General features: G+C 40.5%; 1 protein-coding gene across 6 annotated transcripts in view; it reads left to right on the top strand.

The window, feature by feature from the left end:
• SLC16A4 (solute carrier family 16 member 4) overlaps positions 1 to 17,271 on the top strand; it is a 45,972-nt gene that overhangs the window by 8,819 nt on the left and 19,882 nt on the right. For all 6 annotated transcript variants that reach the window (XM_072644290.1, XM_072644291.1, XM_072644289.1 and 3 more), the window contains 6 exons: positions 3,331 to 3,463; positions 4,537 to 4,680; positions 4,849 to 5,010; positions 6,021 to 6,458; positions 9,292 to 9,503; positions 10,582 to 10,675. In XM_072644290.1, the coding sequence (XP_072500391.1) occupies positions 3,331 to 3,463; positions 4,537 to 4,680; positions 4,849 to 5,010; positions 6,021 to 6,458; positions 9,292 to 9,503; positions 10,582 to 10,675 (1,183 nt within the window). The remainder of the gene's footprint in view (positions 1 to 3,330; positions 3,464 to 4,536; positions 4,681 to 4,848; positions 5,011 to 6,020; positions 6,459 to 9,291; positions 9,504 to 10,581; positions 10,676 to 17,271) is intronic.

The following is a 17,271-nucleotide window of genomic DNA, read 5'->3' as shown; positions in this document are numbered from 1 at the left end:
TGATGTGGAGAGAATGTTGAAGAATAACCCATTCTTTGTCGATATAAAACCACTTAGTTATTTGATGGGATGAGAGTCCTTGTTTGTTGGAATATCCCTAAGACCTTCTCAGGAACACACAATTGCCTTTAGTTTTAAATAGGTTAATGTCAAGAGTTCTTAATCCAAGTGTCCAATGGAGACATCAGCCACTGAGAGATAAGACATCAGAGCAGTATGGTGAGAGATTTAACTCAAACTAAGATATTCCTGGAGGAGAGGGGAGATGGTGAAGGAGGTGGGAAGAACACAACACATTATTCTTAAAACTTGAGGGATGTGGCAATAAGGATAAGCAGGTCTGCTTTAGTTCTCTAATGTGGACCTCAATGAGGGCAATGGCATTGGGCACATGATAAAAAAAATGAACACAGTATCGAAATTTGTTCCAGGGACATAGCTCGTGTAGCTAGGTAAGGAAAGGCCTAAACTTCAGCACCTAGGGAAATAAATTGTTACTTTAGAGGTAAGGTCAATACAGTACTACCCACTATAAAAACAGACTATACGTGGGGAATAAATGGCCCAGACCTGTTTGATGAGCCAGCAGTCCACATAAGGGTATACAAGCAGTCCCCTTCAGTGAAGCAAAATCATCTCCAATTATGGATACTTCAGAAAGCTCTCTAATACCCAGAACAAAACAACAGAAAGCATCTGGAAATAAGCCTGGTGATCTATTTCTCAAAAACCCTGAACAATGTGAAATAATCCCTTTCCCCTGCCCCCATAGCCCAGGACTGTAATTTCCTTCCCTTCCACCTTTCTCTCCCTTTCTTTCCCTTAATCCTACCAAATCTGTTCTTTGTTCTTACCATTCCCAATACTCTCACAGTCCACCACCCCCCTCCTTCTCTCCTTGCCCACAGCTGACCTGTCTGCCACTTCTATGTTGTTTGATCCTCCACTACTGCTTCCTGACTTTCTCTCATTCTCACTATGGTAACTTCCTAACAACCCTAGAAAACTCTCCCATCTCCTTCCTCTGGAGTGGCCAAACGTTAGAGGCACAGTCACAAAAACCGAGATGACTGGGTACACAGTGTGCTGCCCAACTTCAGCTGGGTGCTCCCTGTGGCTGAGCAATTCGCAACCATCATGTTCCCCCAGGCTGTTGTTCCATGCTCCAGAACCATCCCTTCCCTGTCACTGCTTCACCCACAAAATCACTATGGTATACCTCCTCAATGAATGCTTCCCTGATCCCTCAACACAAAGGAATCTCTCCTCTGCAAAATTCTTATTGCACCTGGAAGCTCATAGTGATTGAGCGCATAGCTCAGATATTCCTGATGCCCTCTGTAAGCCTCAGTTATTGTTCATCTTTGTGTTCCTAGAGCTTGGTGCAGGGCCTTGCATACAGCCGCTGCTTAATAAACACTCACTGAAGAGATAGAATGTGGTTGAACCAGGGAGGGAAGGGAATCTATCTCCTGTAAGAAATAATTTCTATATACTACCTTACAGTTTATAAACTACTTTCCTTCTAAAAACTCTGAGGTGGCTAGTATAAGTATCATCTTAGCAGGGCAGAATCCCATAGTGCACAGACTGCTAGACAAAGTCAAGAACGCTTAGATTGACTTTCACCTCAGATACTCTACTACTGATAGTTCTGTGACTAAAAGCAAATTACTTAACTGTTTTCTACCTCAATTTCCTTATTTGTAAAAGGTATCAGACCTACAGCGCCTACCTCATGGGGCTATTGTAAAGACCAAACTAGGTAAAAGTAAAGTATTCTACTTTGGTTTTTACTAATTTTATATACTGATAAACAGTTCAGAACAGTTAAATATACCTCCCTGGAATCTACAATGTTGCCTCTGACCACTATAAGCGTTCACAATGTGACTAGGGCAGGGAGAGGGAGACAGGGAGAAAATCACTTGGTGATCAATATTCTACTCCATGTCAAGAATTTTCCATGTGATACCCTTCTCAAAGACATTCTGGGGGAAACAGATGAGGGATACAAGGCTAGTAGGGCCACCTATCCAGTAGCTGAGGAACTATTGGATCAGAGGGAAGAGAGGTTGTCATTTGGCCTGCAAGAAGGGAATGTATGGCCCACCCAAGGGTGGAAGGCTTTCTAAAGACACTTTTTAATGTCAGTCTTTACAGTCACTGTCAGGAACTAGACTGTCATAGATCTAGAGTGATGATGACTTACTTCCTGTTCTAGTTATTTTTCTAGTCTATTCTTTGTGGGGACTTGTCTAACACATAAACAAATCAGTTTAGCCCTCAAAGTGCAGAAAAAAGAAGCGGACAGGAACCCTACCCAACTTGAGTTTATAGTGACACTGAAACCTTCACATGTATGCCACCCACCATAGCCAGTCTCCATTCAGTGCAAAGAACAGGGGAATGTAGCTGTATAACATGATGGAGTAAGAGGACACATTCCTTCCCCTACTCACTCAAAGCTCAGTGACTATCCAAGAATTCAAAGATAAAGTCAGTCTGAGCAGTGTTTCAGCAGCTGATAGAATATTAGAGGGTTTATCCACCTCTAATTAGCTCAGTAGACACAAGCCTGCTAGGGAAGAAATACTGAACTTTCCCCAGAACAGGAACTCTTCATCAGGTAACAGTTTGGGCTATGGATCAACATCACCTTTGGGCTAAATACTATTCTTCCTTAAAAAGATAATTGGAAAGGGATTCCTCTTATCTTAGGACTGAGCAAAATGAAAAATGAATGCCTAGGGTAATTTACAAAATTAAAATACTTCAGAGGCCCAGGACAGAACTCACCATATAATTTACAAGCAGGAATCCATTCTCAACATGCCCCAGACCCAGAGCTAGAAGGGATCTCCAAAACTACACAGTACAGCCCTCTCGTTTTATAGATAAGGGAGCTAAGACAGAGAGGCCTTTGCTCAAAGACACACAGCTACTCACAGGCAGTTCTTCTGACTCTTTATCCCTGCATGGTACTGTTTCTCAACAAGGCAGGAAGTCAATTTAATGATGGAGAACAAGCTGGGAGCTAGAACCTTTAGAGGTAACAACCTGAGCTGTCAAGGTCCCAGACCACTGTGGAGTTGGGAGACAAATGAGATCTGAACCTAATCCCTGACCCTACACATAAGGAAACTGAAGCCCAGAGAGCTTAGTTTGAAGACTGATGCTTTTTCTGCTCTGCACACTTATGTTCTGAGCTTTCTTCAGGATAAAACACACCAGCTCCTTCAATTGTCTCTCATATGACACAGTTTTGAGCCACCTCATAACCTCTGTTGCTCTCCTCTGACCTGAACTATCTGGCCTGCTTTTATTTAGGTAAATATGCTTCTAATGGGACTGACCAAAACCTTTGCAATTTTCTTCGTGGTTTTTCAAGAAGAGTTTGGTGACACTTCAGAGCATATTGGCTGGATTGGATCTTTGCTGTCTTCATTCCGCTTCATTGCAGGTATTAGACAAGCAGACAATTTCAGACCTGTTTCTGCCAGGTAAGGCAGAAGGAAGACATTGGGAAAGGTGCCTTTAACTTTGAAAACCTTTCAACATCTAATCCTTTCAAGTCGAGGCTTCATCTACATGCCATTGGATGCCCAATTTCAGTACAGATCCAATCTCCAAAACTACTGATTATAGCCCTGGGTAGCAGGTACCCTGCAAATCAGGTGGAATTAGCATAGCTTGGTGGTCAAATAGTCAAAGTCTAGCTCCATAATATTCACATGGGCCTAGCAAACTTGGTTGTGGAAATAAAGCACTGATCATTTAAAATAAATTTTCACTATACTAGTCATCCCAAGTTCACTGGGATCTAACATGACATGAGTACCCCTTAGATGGAAAGAGACAGGATAGAAAATGCTATTGACTTTCTATTAATAAAAAGACATTTTAAAGGGCTGCCCCAGCTGGGTTTTTGCTCCTGACTACCAGCAATTTACCTTTGATCCCCAATATTCTGGGACACTCAACTTCTCCTTTACCAAAAAAACCCTCATTCACCCTCTGGGAATCTTCATTTCCTTCAAGCTACTGTCCCCTCTCCCTTTTGTTGCCCCTTAAATACCAGAGCTGTTTAATAAATACTGCCCAACAAATTGTTTGAATACTTCAGTCAAATCCCCTCTGCTATACATTCCCTTATTCAATTACTTCTCCCATCTCTCATTGCTCTTGGTGTCTCCCAATACCCTCACAAGGCCCATCTCCCCCCAGCCATACTCCAATGGAGCTCCAAAATTCATTTGCTCCTAACTAGCCCTTCTTTTGGTCTCCACACTCCTACAATACAGCAGGGCAACCAGGATTTGCAGACCATCAGACAAGTCAGCATACCATACGGTACATATGCACTTTGAAAGCTATTGGCATTAAATTTTCTTTCAAAACCCTCTTTGTCTAAAAAAATCACAAAATAATCATGGTGCTAGGCACTCTCCTTCCAAACTTATGCCACAAAGTTTAACATCCACTGTCTTAGTTTTCAGAACAACCTCTCCTTCAATCTCATTCCCTTTTCCCCAGCTCCACTGGCTGCCACATTCTGTGACAAATTAGGAGAGAAGTCCACATCCATTCTTGGTGCCCTTCTTATCTGCACCGGATACTTGATCAGCAGCTTAGCCACAGGCATCTCCTTCCTCTGTATATCTATGGGGCTTCTACCAGGTGAGTCTAAACCTTTCTAATCTGCTGACATTAACTACTCGCTTTTGTTGTACACTGGTTCAGTTAGATTATGTCTTCTCATGCGTCATCTTTTCCATGTTTACTGAATCCCCACACCTATCAATGGAAGCAAATGTGACTCCAAGTCTTTGCTTTTGTTTTCTTTAGGTCTAGGCTCTGCTTGCCTATACCACGCAGCTGCTGTGATGACTGCTAAATATTTCAAAAAACGACTGGCTCTTTCAACTGCTATTGCTCGTTCAGGGATGGGGCTGACATTTCTGCTGGCACCTCTCACAAAAATCTTGATAGATGAATATGACTGGCCAGGTGAGTCACTCTGACAATGGCTCTACTGATGTTTTAAATTTTGCTAGACTTAGGAATGCATTTTTAAAAATACATTCCTTTCTCCCTTGGTAACTTGATGGCTGGATGCTGTGGTAATCAGTTTAATAGGAAATGAGTAGAAGCAGAAAGACCTTTAATTTCCTACTCCCTAGAGATGGACTAGTGGGATAGGTCTCTAAATATCTGCAGTGCTTACCAGCAGGCATCACACAAGCTTTTAAAGCTCATTACTAATCTCTTATTAACTAGCAGGGTTCAGTCACCAGAGAGAAACACTCTGCATAACCTGGAAAGTACAACAGTGAAAATGACCAAGCAAAAAAGGACATCTAAGTATGTCTTTTTTTCCTTTTAGATATTTTTTCCTTAGAGATTTGCAAATAAAGAAGGAAAAAGAAAAATGGATTCTATGCTTAATGAAAGTAAACAAGTATTTTAGCTATTACTACTCACAAATTTTGTAAATGGCAGAAAAAGAGGATAAAAATCAACTCTTGAAACACACACAGACACACACATCCTCATAACCCTAGCAAAGAAAGGAGGGATTGGTCCCCCTTTCTTGGGGGGAAGGGGATAGAATAGAATACAGTACAGGATGTCACCAGTGCTGTCAATGCAGGGTCTGTGCACTCTGGTTTTGCTTAACTGTTTTTCTTTGCTACAAGGGAAGACTAATGGGGACTTTGCTGATGTAAAAAAACAAGGTATTCATCAAACTGAAACACAGAGGACTTAGGCCCACAGGCTCAGCTTTGAAAAAGAGCTTTATTCGTGATGCAATGACATTAAGCAATAATTCTCCACAGGAGGGTCAATACACAGTCTATGATGACTGGTTCTCAGTACCTCTGGAACCACTGAACAAAATTAAGATAAGCCTAAGACTACTTCAGCTCAAAACTTTTAACAATGAAATTACTACCAAACCTGTAACCAATATGAGAAGGAAAGACTGAGTTACAAGATTAATTCTATTTTCTATTTAGGTACTCTTCTAATATTTGGAGGGATCTCATTAAATTTGGTGCCCTCTAGTATGCTCTTACGACCCATCAACATCAAAAAGGAAGAACACATGGCTACCAGAAGTCCAGATGCAGTAAGTCCACTGGGAGTTGCAGCCAGCGATGATGGACAGTGGCCTCCCACTGGAAACTGCTTAGTCAACAAGGATGAACAAACTGGTCAAGAGACAGCAATCTCAGGATGCCAAGATGATGACAAAGAGGTCTTTAGCAACAAGCCTCGATTTCACAAGCAGCTCATTGACTTCTCTCTGTTTAAGAACCCTTTATTTTATATATTCACCGGCTGTTTTCTATTCAGCCAGCTAGCCTATTTCATCCCTACTTTCCATCTGGTAGCCAGAGCTAAAACTCTGGGGATCGACACCATGGATGCCTCCTATTTAATTTCAATGGCTGGTAAGAAAACTGAGTCTTTAATTTATGCTGGTTGTTTTCCAGGCTGTTAGCTTTATACTAAAAAGGAAAGATGGGCCTAATTCTGCAGAAGATCAAACCTGTCATTTTCTTAAGAAAAAGTCTAACAAGAAAACAAAGAGGGGAAAGGGGAGACCACAGAAGAACAAAGAAGGGCCTGGAAGAATTCTCAATGTCCTACTTAAGGTTTTCCCTAAATACAGATCTCTAGAAACCATGTTATTAAATGATGAGTTTTCCAGTTACTCAAGTCAACCATTGTTTCTTGAGGGCTTATGTGCAGTAATGTGCTCAGTTATCTACCAAGACCCATTTATAGGTAAATATTTTCCTCCTGCAATCATTCCATGATTCCTCATTGAATAAGGGCAATCCTATACAGAATTATGGAATTTTGGAGATGATGAGTCTCATTTTAGAGAGGAGAAAATGGAAATCCCATTGTTTCAGTGACTTGCCTAAGTCAAGTTAGTTAATGAAAGAGTGGGGCAAGCAAGACCCCAGGTCTCCTGATATTCAGGCCAGTGCTCTTTTCCTTAAACCAAGATAATTAAGCTAACCATAATAAAGACCTGCTTTATTTCTGGCCCAAGACAAATCCTTCCTCTATCACTTACTAGCTTTATGACCAGAAGCAAGTCACAGCCTCTCTGAGCCCACTGTCTTAGTTGTAAAAGGGGAAGAAGAGTTGTAGTACTACCTCCGGTCTGCATGTAAAACACTGCAAACTTTAAATTACTCATCTTCTGAATATCTGTATTTTAGTGAATATCATTTATAACTCATTTGTAATTTTTCCAACCTCTCCGTCTCTGGGAACTGTAATCAAATCAATACTGTCATTGCTTTTGGAAGGGTCTACAGGGCCACTCAGAGGCCTGTGAATTCTCAGCCCAGAAGACTCTTCCTTGGATACCACTTCCCTAGGTGTTTTTTCCCCTTATCAGAACGTAAGATTTTTGAAGGCATCTACATCTAGCTTTTGTTCTTATAATACCAACAGTAAGCAGATGCTGGCACATAGTAAGAGCTTACTGCTTTTTTTCCACTTGCATTTTGTACTAGCATTTATGGAAACTTGTTCTGAAACTCACTTTGCTCCAGCAAAACAACTACACTTCTTCAATGAGAACATGAAATGGTACGCAGAAATGGAGATTGACAAGTCATTAGTTAATATGCAGGACTGACCATTCTAATCATCACCTGCAAGGCTGATTCAATAATAATTGCTGAAGTCACAGGCTATTCAAACATCCATATTTTACATTGTGGATCCATACCCTCCCCTCTGCTGGCTGCTCCTGTATCACAGTGGTTCTATTTCAAAGTCAAAATAAGATTAATATACTTACACACTGAAAAAAAAATCCACAAAAAATGGCTAACTAGCTGGTTTACTTACTTAGCTGATGCTGCCTGCACTCAGCTTTTTCCTCTCTTAGCTCCAAGACTTTCCCCACTGCTGGAATCTTTCCTCCTCTGCCTCTCGGTATCTTGAGCTTTTTTCAAGATTCAGCTCATCTTATTTATCTCCCATGAGAAGGAATCTTTTCTTGTTTACTGCTCTCACCCTATTCAGATTATTTTCACTTAATTATCTATGCTAATGCTGCATTTCCTCTTTGAATACAGGAATTATTTTTTCATATTGCCTTTGTATTACTAACACAGTCCTTTGCACAGAGCAGACACGTAAACGCTTACTAAATTGACTTTTCATATATATTGCCAATTTACATTTGGGCTTTCTCTATACAACTGGGACAAATAAAAATGGGTTAGCTGTAGAAATCCCTCATTACCTATAGCTATGTGAAACTGATATAAAAGGATGGTTTGGGATTTCAAAATAACTCTCTTTCCTGAAGCAAGTAAGTCTTAATGACAATTTATATTATATTCAAACTAGAAATACTGTCAACAGTAAAAAAATCACATGCCACTCACTTTTCTCCATTCACCTCAATTTGAATGTCTTGATTTTACATAAGCTCATAATAAGATTTTAAGAAGAAAGCTTATGAGGTTCTACTATTCTGCAAAAAAAAAAAAAAATCACAAATGCAATTTAGGTTCCAGCCTCCCAGTCAGTCCATAGGAGCTGTCAGTGAAGGAGCCGGTGCCCTGCAAAATAATGCACTTCTGGTCTCCTTCCAAGGTCATGCTTGAGTCATTCATTAAGGCTAAGCACTTGCAACTTGCATGCAGCCCACAGGGAACAGAGATGGGTATCAAAATTTTACATTAGGTCATAAGAAAGAGTCCCAATTTTCCTTTTAAAAAAACTTTATTAATTATACTCTAACCACCTTTCCATCTCACAACCACCCGAGCCCAAGAGGACACTGACTTGAAGGTTCTAAGAGATTCTCCAGAGTCCTGCTTCCTTCGCAGAAAGAAAACTGAAGGAGAGAATGATCTTCTCCAGAGAGGATCCCTTTGGGGTGGGAGGGCCAGGGTGAAGGGAGCTAATAGATGTCCTGAGTCTGTGTCAGCTCTTCTCTAGGGGGGCACCCCTGAAGCTCGGCAGCACTGAGTCCTTTAGAGATGATTGGAAGAAATAGGACTGAAAAGAGATCCTCTTAAGGTATTGCACTGGGTAAGCTTAGGACAGATAAGTGAAAGCTAGATACATACAACTAATTTGTGCTCCCTGGCTCACTTTCCAGGGAGCTGTTACTCACATTACTCACCTGGCCTAAAGACTGAGTCAGATGATATATGCAAAGATGTTGCGTGCAGTCACTCATTTCAAGGAGACGAGGAAATTGGGTCCAGGCTTTCATGTGGATCTTTTCCAATTTCTCTCCAGGCATCACAGAGACAGTCACGCAGCTACTGTCTGGATGGGTTGCTGACCAGAAGTGGATCAAGAACTATCACTACTACAAGTCTTACCTCCTCCTCTGTGGCATCACTAACCTGCTTGGTCCTTTAGCCACCACATTTCCTCTACTCATGACCTACTCCATCTTCTTTGCCATTTTCTGTGGTTGTTATTTGGCACTGGTACTCCCTGTAATGGTGAGTAGACACACTCATTAAAACTATTAGAAGAAACATCAAGGAAAGGCAATGTTTTATTGCAATCTCCCTAAACAGACTGAAGTTAGAAGTTAATTTGGTGGCCAGAGAAAACTGCTCTGGGGCCTATGATGGCTAAGTAGACCCCAGTCAGTGATGTGTACAGTCATCCATCTTGGGAAAGATCAGATAATGGGAGAGAATTATTCCATCCATATAAAGTAAGGAAGAAATTGAAGAAAGCACAGAAAACTCAGGAGGAGTCTCAAATCTGTTTTTTATCACCAGAGTCACCTTGATTCCACTCTGTCCCTATGGCTGCAGAACTATGTTTGACTCCTGACAAGGTACAAAAAGGATATGTATTAGTGAGTTAGGAGAGGGTGTTACTTGACCGTGTGTGTTGTTTTTCCAGCTTACGGCAGGAAGCCCTGAAAAATCACTGCCCATATGCCATGATTCAATATGGAACCAGGTCAGAGCTCCCTGAGGGGCTTACTTTCTCCAGTATCATTAGCGAGGGCTTCTCTCTAAAGGAACAGGCTCTCTAGCTAAGTTTTGGCCTTGCTAATCAGGACAAACTCAAAGAATCCTACAAATACAGGGATGGCCTTACCAACCACCACCAGGAGGCTCTAAAAATTCCATGGCCACAGCTACCTACTTAAGGCATGCAAGGTGTTTAGGAAGCCTGTACCTCAGATAAAAAGTACAAGAAAACAGGTTATTTATAGCATTCTCAAATTAGCTCTGGCTAAAATCTCAACTTCTCCATGTTGGCTACTTACCAATCATTTGGGGAGACCATCAGCTTAGTGGTCTTAAAAATGGGACATGGCATCTTGGAGGTGAGCCCTTCTTTCAAGTACTTGCAGGTTGCAGCTTTTTGATGAAACACAGCAGAAATTTGGTTGTGCAGAATGACAGCACTCAAGAACTGTGAATTTCTGAAATTTTCATATAAGTCCTAGTGTAATTTTTTTTTTTTTTTTTACAAAACTTGGGATGACACAGACTTTTATTTCCTACGAAATGATTTTTTTATATACCCCCAACAATAGTTCTCTGATTCCAACAGGTTGATTTCTCCGGGAATTCTGCACTAAACCAGTTTTTGGGATTTGCTGCCTTTTTTGCTGGGCTAGCTATTCTTTCTGGACCACCTATAGCAGGTAATTATCTACCTTCTGAGTGAATCAATAGCCAGGAAAGTATTGATATACAAGTTTCAATTAATTATCTACCAAAAAGGAACTGTTCCATTTCTGATTTAATTCCTTCCTTCCCCCACCTCACCAAATGATTTACGTGCTATTCTCCAAACTTGAGCTCTATCTTCTGATACTATGCTCCCACAGACTTAGCCATGCCTGTAGTGTTCTCCTTGCCTTTGTTTCTACTTCTCAAAATCTTTGGCTTCCTTCAAGGGGTTAGTTCAAGGGCCATTTCCTATGGGAAGCCTTTACTGGTCACCAAAGGTTAGTGGTCATTCTCTCCTCAAATTCTACACACGCCTTCGTGTATATGTAAGACAAAACAGGAGAGACCAGGGGTCATTTTTCAACTTTGTCCTCCTCTTCTCAGTGCCTCCATACCCATATGTTTATGCCTACATGCTTAATAAATGCTTGTCAAATTGAGTCTTCTCCTCAAGGAACTAGGTTTTGGGGAAAGAATTTGGCCCAACTATTATACACAGATATCTAGGTCCGGTTACCAGGGCTTTTCAGAACTCCCTGGTCACAGATATTCCCTGGTCACAGCTTGCTGGGATCTCATGGTCACTGCCAGACCATCACTGAGACAGACAGATTCCCAACAGCTTCCTCCTCGCCAGTCTCTTTCTTCCCTCAGCAGCAGGGCTACATTGAAGGGGTCTCCCCAGATTCTTATGATTCCACAACAGCCTGGACATCAGTCATTTGACTTTTCATGAGAAATTGTGGGTAAAACATCATTTAGACTAACAAGATTAGAACAAAACGTGACAAGAAAAAAGCCTTGTGGGGAAAGTTTTAGCAAATGTGGAAAGCTGAGCAGAATGATGGCAGGTCTAGGCTTCTTTCAGTTAGCTTCTCCAAACTAAAAATCCAACTTAAACTCACCTTTTTTTTTTTTTAAACCCTTGCCTGGATGTCTGTTCTTCAACAAGGTAAGCATACTGAGAGCTAGTTAGAGGGGGTGAGGAAAAATTTCTAGGGGAAGATGTATGAATGCTAGGCAGTAAATGTCCAATCATCTGGTAAAAATACAGCCAATGGAAACTCACTTTTATGCTTCCTCCAGCCATGACCAGTATCAAAGACCAAGGAGGGAACTGATCTTGAACCTCTCATTTTTCATCTAGGTAACTTAATACTGGAGACAGATTTCAGACATTGTAAATTTAAGATTCAATAAAGGGCAAAGATCAAAAAGGATTTTACACAAAAAATTTATTTCAGCATCTGAAGTTAAGTTAGGGGAATGCTTCAAAGAAAGACTGCTTATATATGAAGAAGGAAACAAAGCACAGGACTATATTTAAAGTCTAGTTTGCATATAGTGAAATGGAGAAAAGGGAAATTTATACAACCAGATTCCTTGATCAGAACACTCCTTCTACATGCAAAGATAAATGCTATTTGGCAAAACACTATCTATACTTCATATTTGGAAAGCAGACTGGCATTTTAAGATCTAATACCAGAATGAAGTTTAGAAATAAAGTTTAAAAAACTATAGGGAGGGGGCCAAGTACCAGAAGGTGCTCAGCAGCATGCTTCCATGGTTAGTGCCAATACCAACTGATGACAGTCTGAATTCAGTTTGCATCTCTGTAATATGAATATTGTCTGGTAGTCTGATCCTTTCAGGCCAAGAGCACAAGGCAGAAAATGTCCTTCAATAATACATCAACTAGAGATTATAATTTCATTAATAATTCTAACAGCAGAACACAGAGATCTGAAATTCTAATGTGTTTAAACTTTTACAAATAAATTTAAATACTGCAGCAAACCAGACAGCTAAAAGAAGGCCTTATGGGGTAAAAGGAAGAAAAGAAAGAAAGGAATTACAAAAAGAGAGAACGGCATAATGAAATACTTAGAAAGAGAGTAAGCAGAGAAATCATAAGAAATGTTCTAACTTTCAAGTTCTGTGCCAGAACCTATAGATGTATTTTTCCCCTAAAACAACCCCTAAATCTTAAATTCTAATTTTTCTTATAGCCAAAGAAAGGGATAAGGTTACTGCTAAAAAGCAAATGTTTATATAAGGATCTCTTGAGTCAAGGGGGTTGTTAGACTTAATTTTACTCTAACTAAAGCAGCTAAAACAAAATTATGCTACTGTGACCCACTCATTGATTGCAGTGTTGACCTGATTAGAAGCAGCAGAGAAGGGAGAATCCTTAGGCACTTCCCTGGTCTTTTGACTCAACCTGTTAAATTATACAATTGACTGGGGAGAGAGTGTGTGCATGCGTGTCTTTTTTGTGTGTCTCTCATCCCTTTTCCAACGTTAAGTAGTAAAGCAGAAGAAATTTTACACCACTGACCCAAGTCTTTTCAGCAGGGATTGAACACTGTAAGATCTGTTAAGTTTTCACTGTCTTAAGAATTATCTGTAACAAAATGCCAGAAACAATGCTAAAGATGGGTCTTTCTGCTTTAGTGCATGTTACAAAGGATCTTCTCTTTTTTGCTGTCTAAGTCAACTATGGCTTTCCAGGCCCCTCTGTCACGTAATAACTCTTTCACAGAAGACAGCTTTCCCTAGAGATCCCCAGTCAGAACATTAGTTAATAGCTTACCAGAAAATTCATTTTTCCCTTCCTGTATGGAAGTGAAACAGGAAAAAAAAAGTTAGTTCTTTATTACTTGTTTCAATTCAATGAGGGCCAACAAAAAGCAGGGGAAATTTTAGACATAACATAACTGCATTTATACCATTTTAAAGCCTAAGCATATCCACATATGATTTCAAGGACTTATAAAAATCACTTCACCCATTTTTAAACTATGGATGTAAGAATAAAGAGTAGATAAATTTATAATGAGAACTTAACTGAAATTTACTGATGCATGAGTACTGCACGAGTACCAAAGAGAACACCACAGGTAGATCATCAAAATGAACTGATACTGCTCACCACCAACCTTTCTAAACCCCAAAATTCAATTTGATCTCTGTCAAGTCTCAAGAATACACCAAGGAGATCTTCCAGCAGTCTAACTCTTCTTTAGGGCGGGCTCAGCAAGATCCCAGCCTGAAACAGACCTCCCAGACCCATCCTGGGTTAATCCCAGGACTACCCTTGAGATTTGTGTCAAATATCCTTCACAAAAAGAAATATCCTTCACCTTGACCCAAACTATGTCACTAGTCTCTCCTACCCATTGGTCAAGTGACCCTGGGGCCATTTTTTTAACCAAACATTCTGTATTGTCTGATTATTTAGCCTCCCTAATGAGTCTCTATTGATTTAGGTAAATCAGAAAGAAAATATAACTAACCTTTAAATAAACTTGGGCAGGCTATGAAGCAAACAGTCATCAAATCCTATATACAAATACAAAGCAAAAAAGGAAATGACTTACCTGCAATTCTTTATCCATGGCACGTGACTAATCTCAAACTGCTAAAAGCTCAAATTTGTTAAATTGCCCCATCAAGGATTGGAATTAAAACTTACCTGTCAATAAAGTACAAAAATAAGTTGTTTTTCCCCCCATGCAGTTACAGTGTTACACAGAAATTAGATTAATATGCATCCTCATCTTTTAAAGATTCTTTTCCCTTCCAAAATGTTGTTTAAAAAAATAAACATTTACTCATATTTCTATTGAGCCTGAGCAAACCCTTAGAGAAGGAACAACGTAGAACACACACAGTGAGTTAACAACAAGCTGCATGTACCACAAGTTCTAATTACCAACAGCAGTTCATTCAAACATCAAGAGCTATATTGCAATACATGTGGAATTTGCTGTGACAAGAGGTCTTAGGTTTCCCCCTCATTAGAGGTGTTGAAACAAAAGGCTGGCTGTCCACATGTTAGGCGTTTTGTAGAGGGAATTCTTTTGGGGGTATGTCTGGACTAGCACCACTAATGGCCCTTCCAACCGTGAAATTCTGCAACTCCCCAAGTGTTAGATCCTCTACCTTATGGCGCAAACTTCAGACAGGCCCTTCAACCTCCTCCCTCCATTTTCTTATCTTTAAGATAAGTGGAATTTTCATTTGAAATTGTTATAAGGAATTGATTTTTTTTTTAAAGTTGAGGTCCACAAAGGTTAAAGGATTTGTCCAGTCAATAGTGGAATTCAGGGCAACCTATCAGAATCCAGTTTCCAAAGTGAATAATTACAAATTAACCATAATCTCAGGTAAATAGTGAACTCACTAATTCAGGAGTGAGTCACCTAACCCTGGTCTTTCTCAGCAGTCAGAAGACCTGGGTTTTCCTTCTAATTCTGCCAGTCAAGTTCTCCTCTGGGTCTCAATATCTTTGTATACTGAGCCCCTTCCAGATATGATTCTGTGACTTGGGGAGAACCACAGATAAAATCATGTCAACGCCCTATAAAATGATAGCAAAAGGAAACTTTGCTCTCTATCACCCTCCTCCCTCCTTGGAATATACTCATACTCAAGAATTTCTGTAACCCAAACCCCTCTCCCTCCTCCAAACACACACATACACACACGCACGCACACATGCACGCACACGCGCACACACACTTGAGACTTGCTTTGAGGTACTGATCACTATTCTAATTAGCTAAACTTTTCAATCTTTCAGTATGCCATTGTTTATCTTTTGAAACCCACTATCCCTGATCCCCAAAGGGTGAAGAAGAAAGGAGGACAGAGGCTTACAGCAGCATCCTTTCTCCTTGGTGACATCACAAGGCACCTATGGTCCCCTGCAGCAGTAGAAAGGGATACTGTAAATTATTTGACTTTCATAGAGATGTTCTTATAACATATCAAAATCCTGTAAGGCCTTATTTAGCTCAGCTCTCCTGAAGTTCACGAGTCCCTAAATCAAAATGAAAGAACAAATTCAAAGAACCTAACTATGCCTATAACTTTTTGGGGGCGGATCCAGAAGGGATTTTCTAGTTAGGAGGAGGAGATCCTTCTATCAATAAAAATCAGAAATATCTCTGGAACTTCTAATCAGTCTCCTGGGGTTATCTGGGGCACAGAGAGGGTTAAGAAAACCACCCCAGTAGTGAAGGGAGGACCAGAGAACTCTGAGCTAAAAGAGGAGATTCTCCGTCCCCCCACAAAACATCATGTGCTTAGTAAGGCAAACTACTAAAGCCTTGGTGTGGACTGGGTGGAGAATACAGTGGGAAATGTAGGTGACATAAAAACAGTATCAATAATAAATTGTTTTTAATACGAAAGCATAGTCTGAAGTGTCCAATGAAAGCTACCCACCACCCTCCCCCCCCCCACACACAGAGCCTATAGACAGAGCACTCCCTTACTGGATAGGGAAGACACTATAAGACACAGGGTCACCATAAGGGTGGGGCTTGATAAAACTATAGCAACTAGAGAATTCCTACTTAGGGGATAACCCATCCACGGACATGTCAAGGAGGTGGGTAGGAGGAATTTTAATGTACGAATACCATTCAGGAAAGAGGCCAGTATATCTTTTAAAGTGTGAGGCTTCTCACTTTAGGTTGAAGATATTAGAGAACAGGAATAGAAAACAGTACTCCCTGTGAAATAAATTTAGGACAGCTCAGTTGAACACTCAACACAATTCAACAAGCATTTATTATATTCGAGGTACTGCCAAGGCCCAAGATTCTAGGGAATCCTGCAGCAACAATTTAATGAATAGGATTACTCAATTAAGACTTGGTAAAAGCAAGTGGTTTAGTCTGTTCTTCTCCAGAACTTGTCTCAGGGACCCTGGGCACCCTGACGTTTCCAAGAGCATCCAAAGCACCTCGTTGTCAATTGTGAGGCCATGTTTCACTATCAAAACTTTAAAATATCCCAGACACCTGAATAAGAGTTCTTTCACCCAAGCATGAACACTAACAGGGTCCAAGTCCCACAGATGAACAGAAAGAAGCTGGGCATGATTTGCCCTGTGTTTTGCCTCTGTGAGAACCCTGATGCTGCTCTTGTGGCAGCAGACAATTAGCTTACTGTCAGGGTGGAGGCACTTTGGCTGGTGTAGACCACTATTCTATACAGACACTCAGACGCATCCTAACTTTCATGAGTCCATTCTGAAACATGACCATGTTAAGTATCTGACCTCTAACTCAAACCCTGCAAATCAATCCACGTCTCTTACCCATCTCTACTGTGGACTTCCTACAATCTAGAAGCTTCTAGTGTCAGGATTTACTGCCACCGTCTAATATTCTGAATATTCCGTAAAAGGCGTCAGTGGCATTCCTCATCCTTCTGATCAATCTGCCAAACTGATCTTACTGTTTTCTTACCAAGCAAGACTTGGCAGTCCACCAAGTACTCCTAGACCTGCCATTCTGGGCAGCAAAGTCTACAAGAGTTGACAGACCTCACTCAGTAAATGAGACTGGGGAAATGCACCAAAACACATCTATCTCAAAACTACCTGCCCCATTAAAACATTTCATCTTTACTTAGTCATATCACCTGGCTGCCTTTCTTATAAAAATCAATACTAATCCAATGGTTGATGCCAAATTCCTTCTCCATCTTCTTTCATGTTTCTTCCAATTATCATCATCTTCATCTCTATTTTTAAACAACTTTCAAGGTA

The sequence above is a fragment of the Notamacropus eugenii genome, chromosome 2 (genome assembly GCF_028372415.1).
Source record: "Notamacropus eugenii isolate mMacEug1 chromosome 2, mMacEug1.pri_v2, whole genome shotgun sequence".
In the NCBI taxonomy this organism is placed as follows: Eukaryota; Metazoa; Chordata; class Mammalia; order Diprotodontia; family Macropodidae; genus Notamacropus; species Notamacropus eugenii.
The sequence above is the reverse complement of the archived record's forward strand: the minus strand, read 5'-3'. Positions and strand labels throughout refer to the sequence as shown.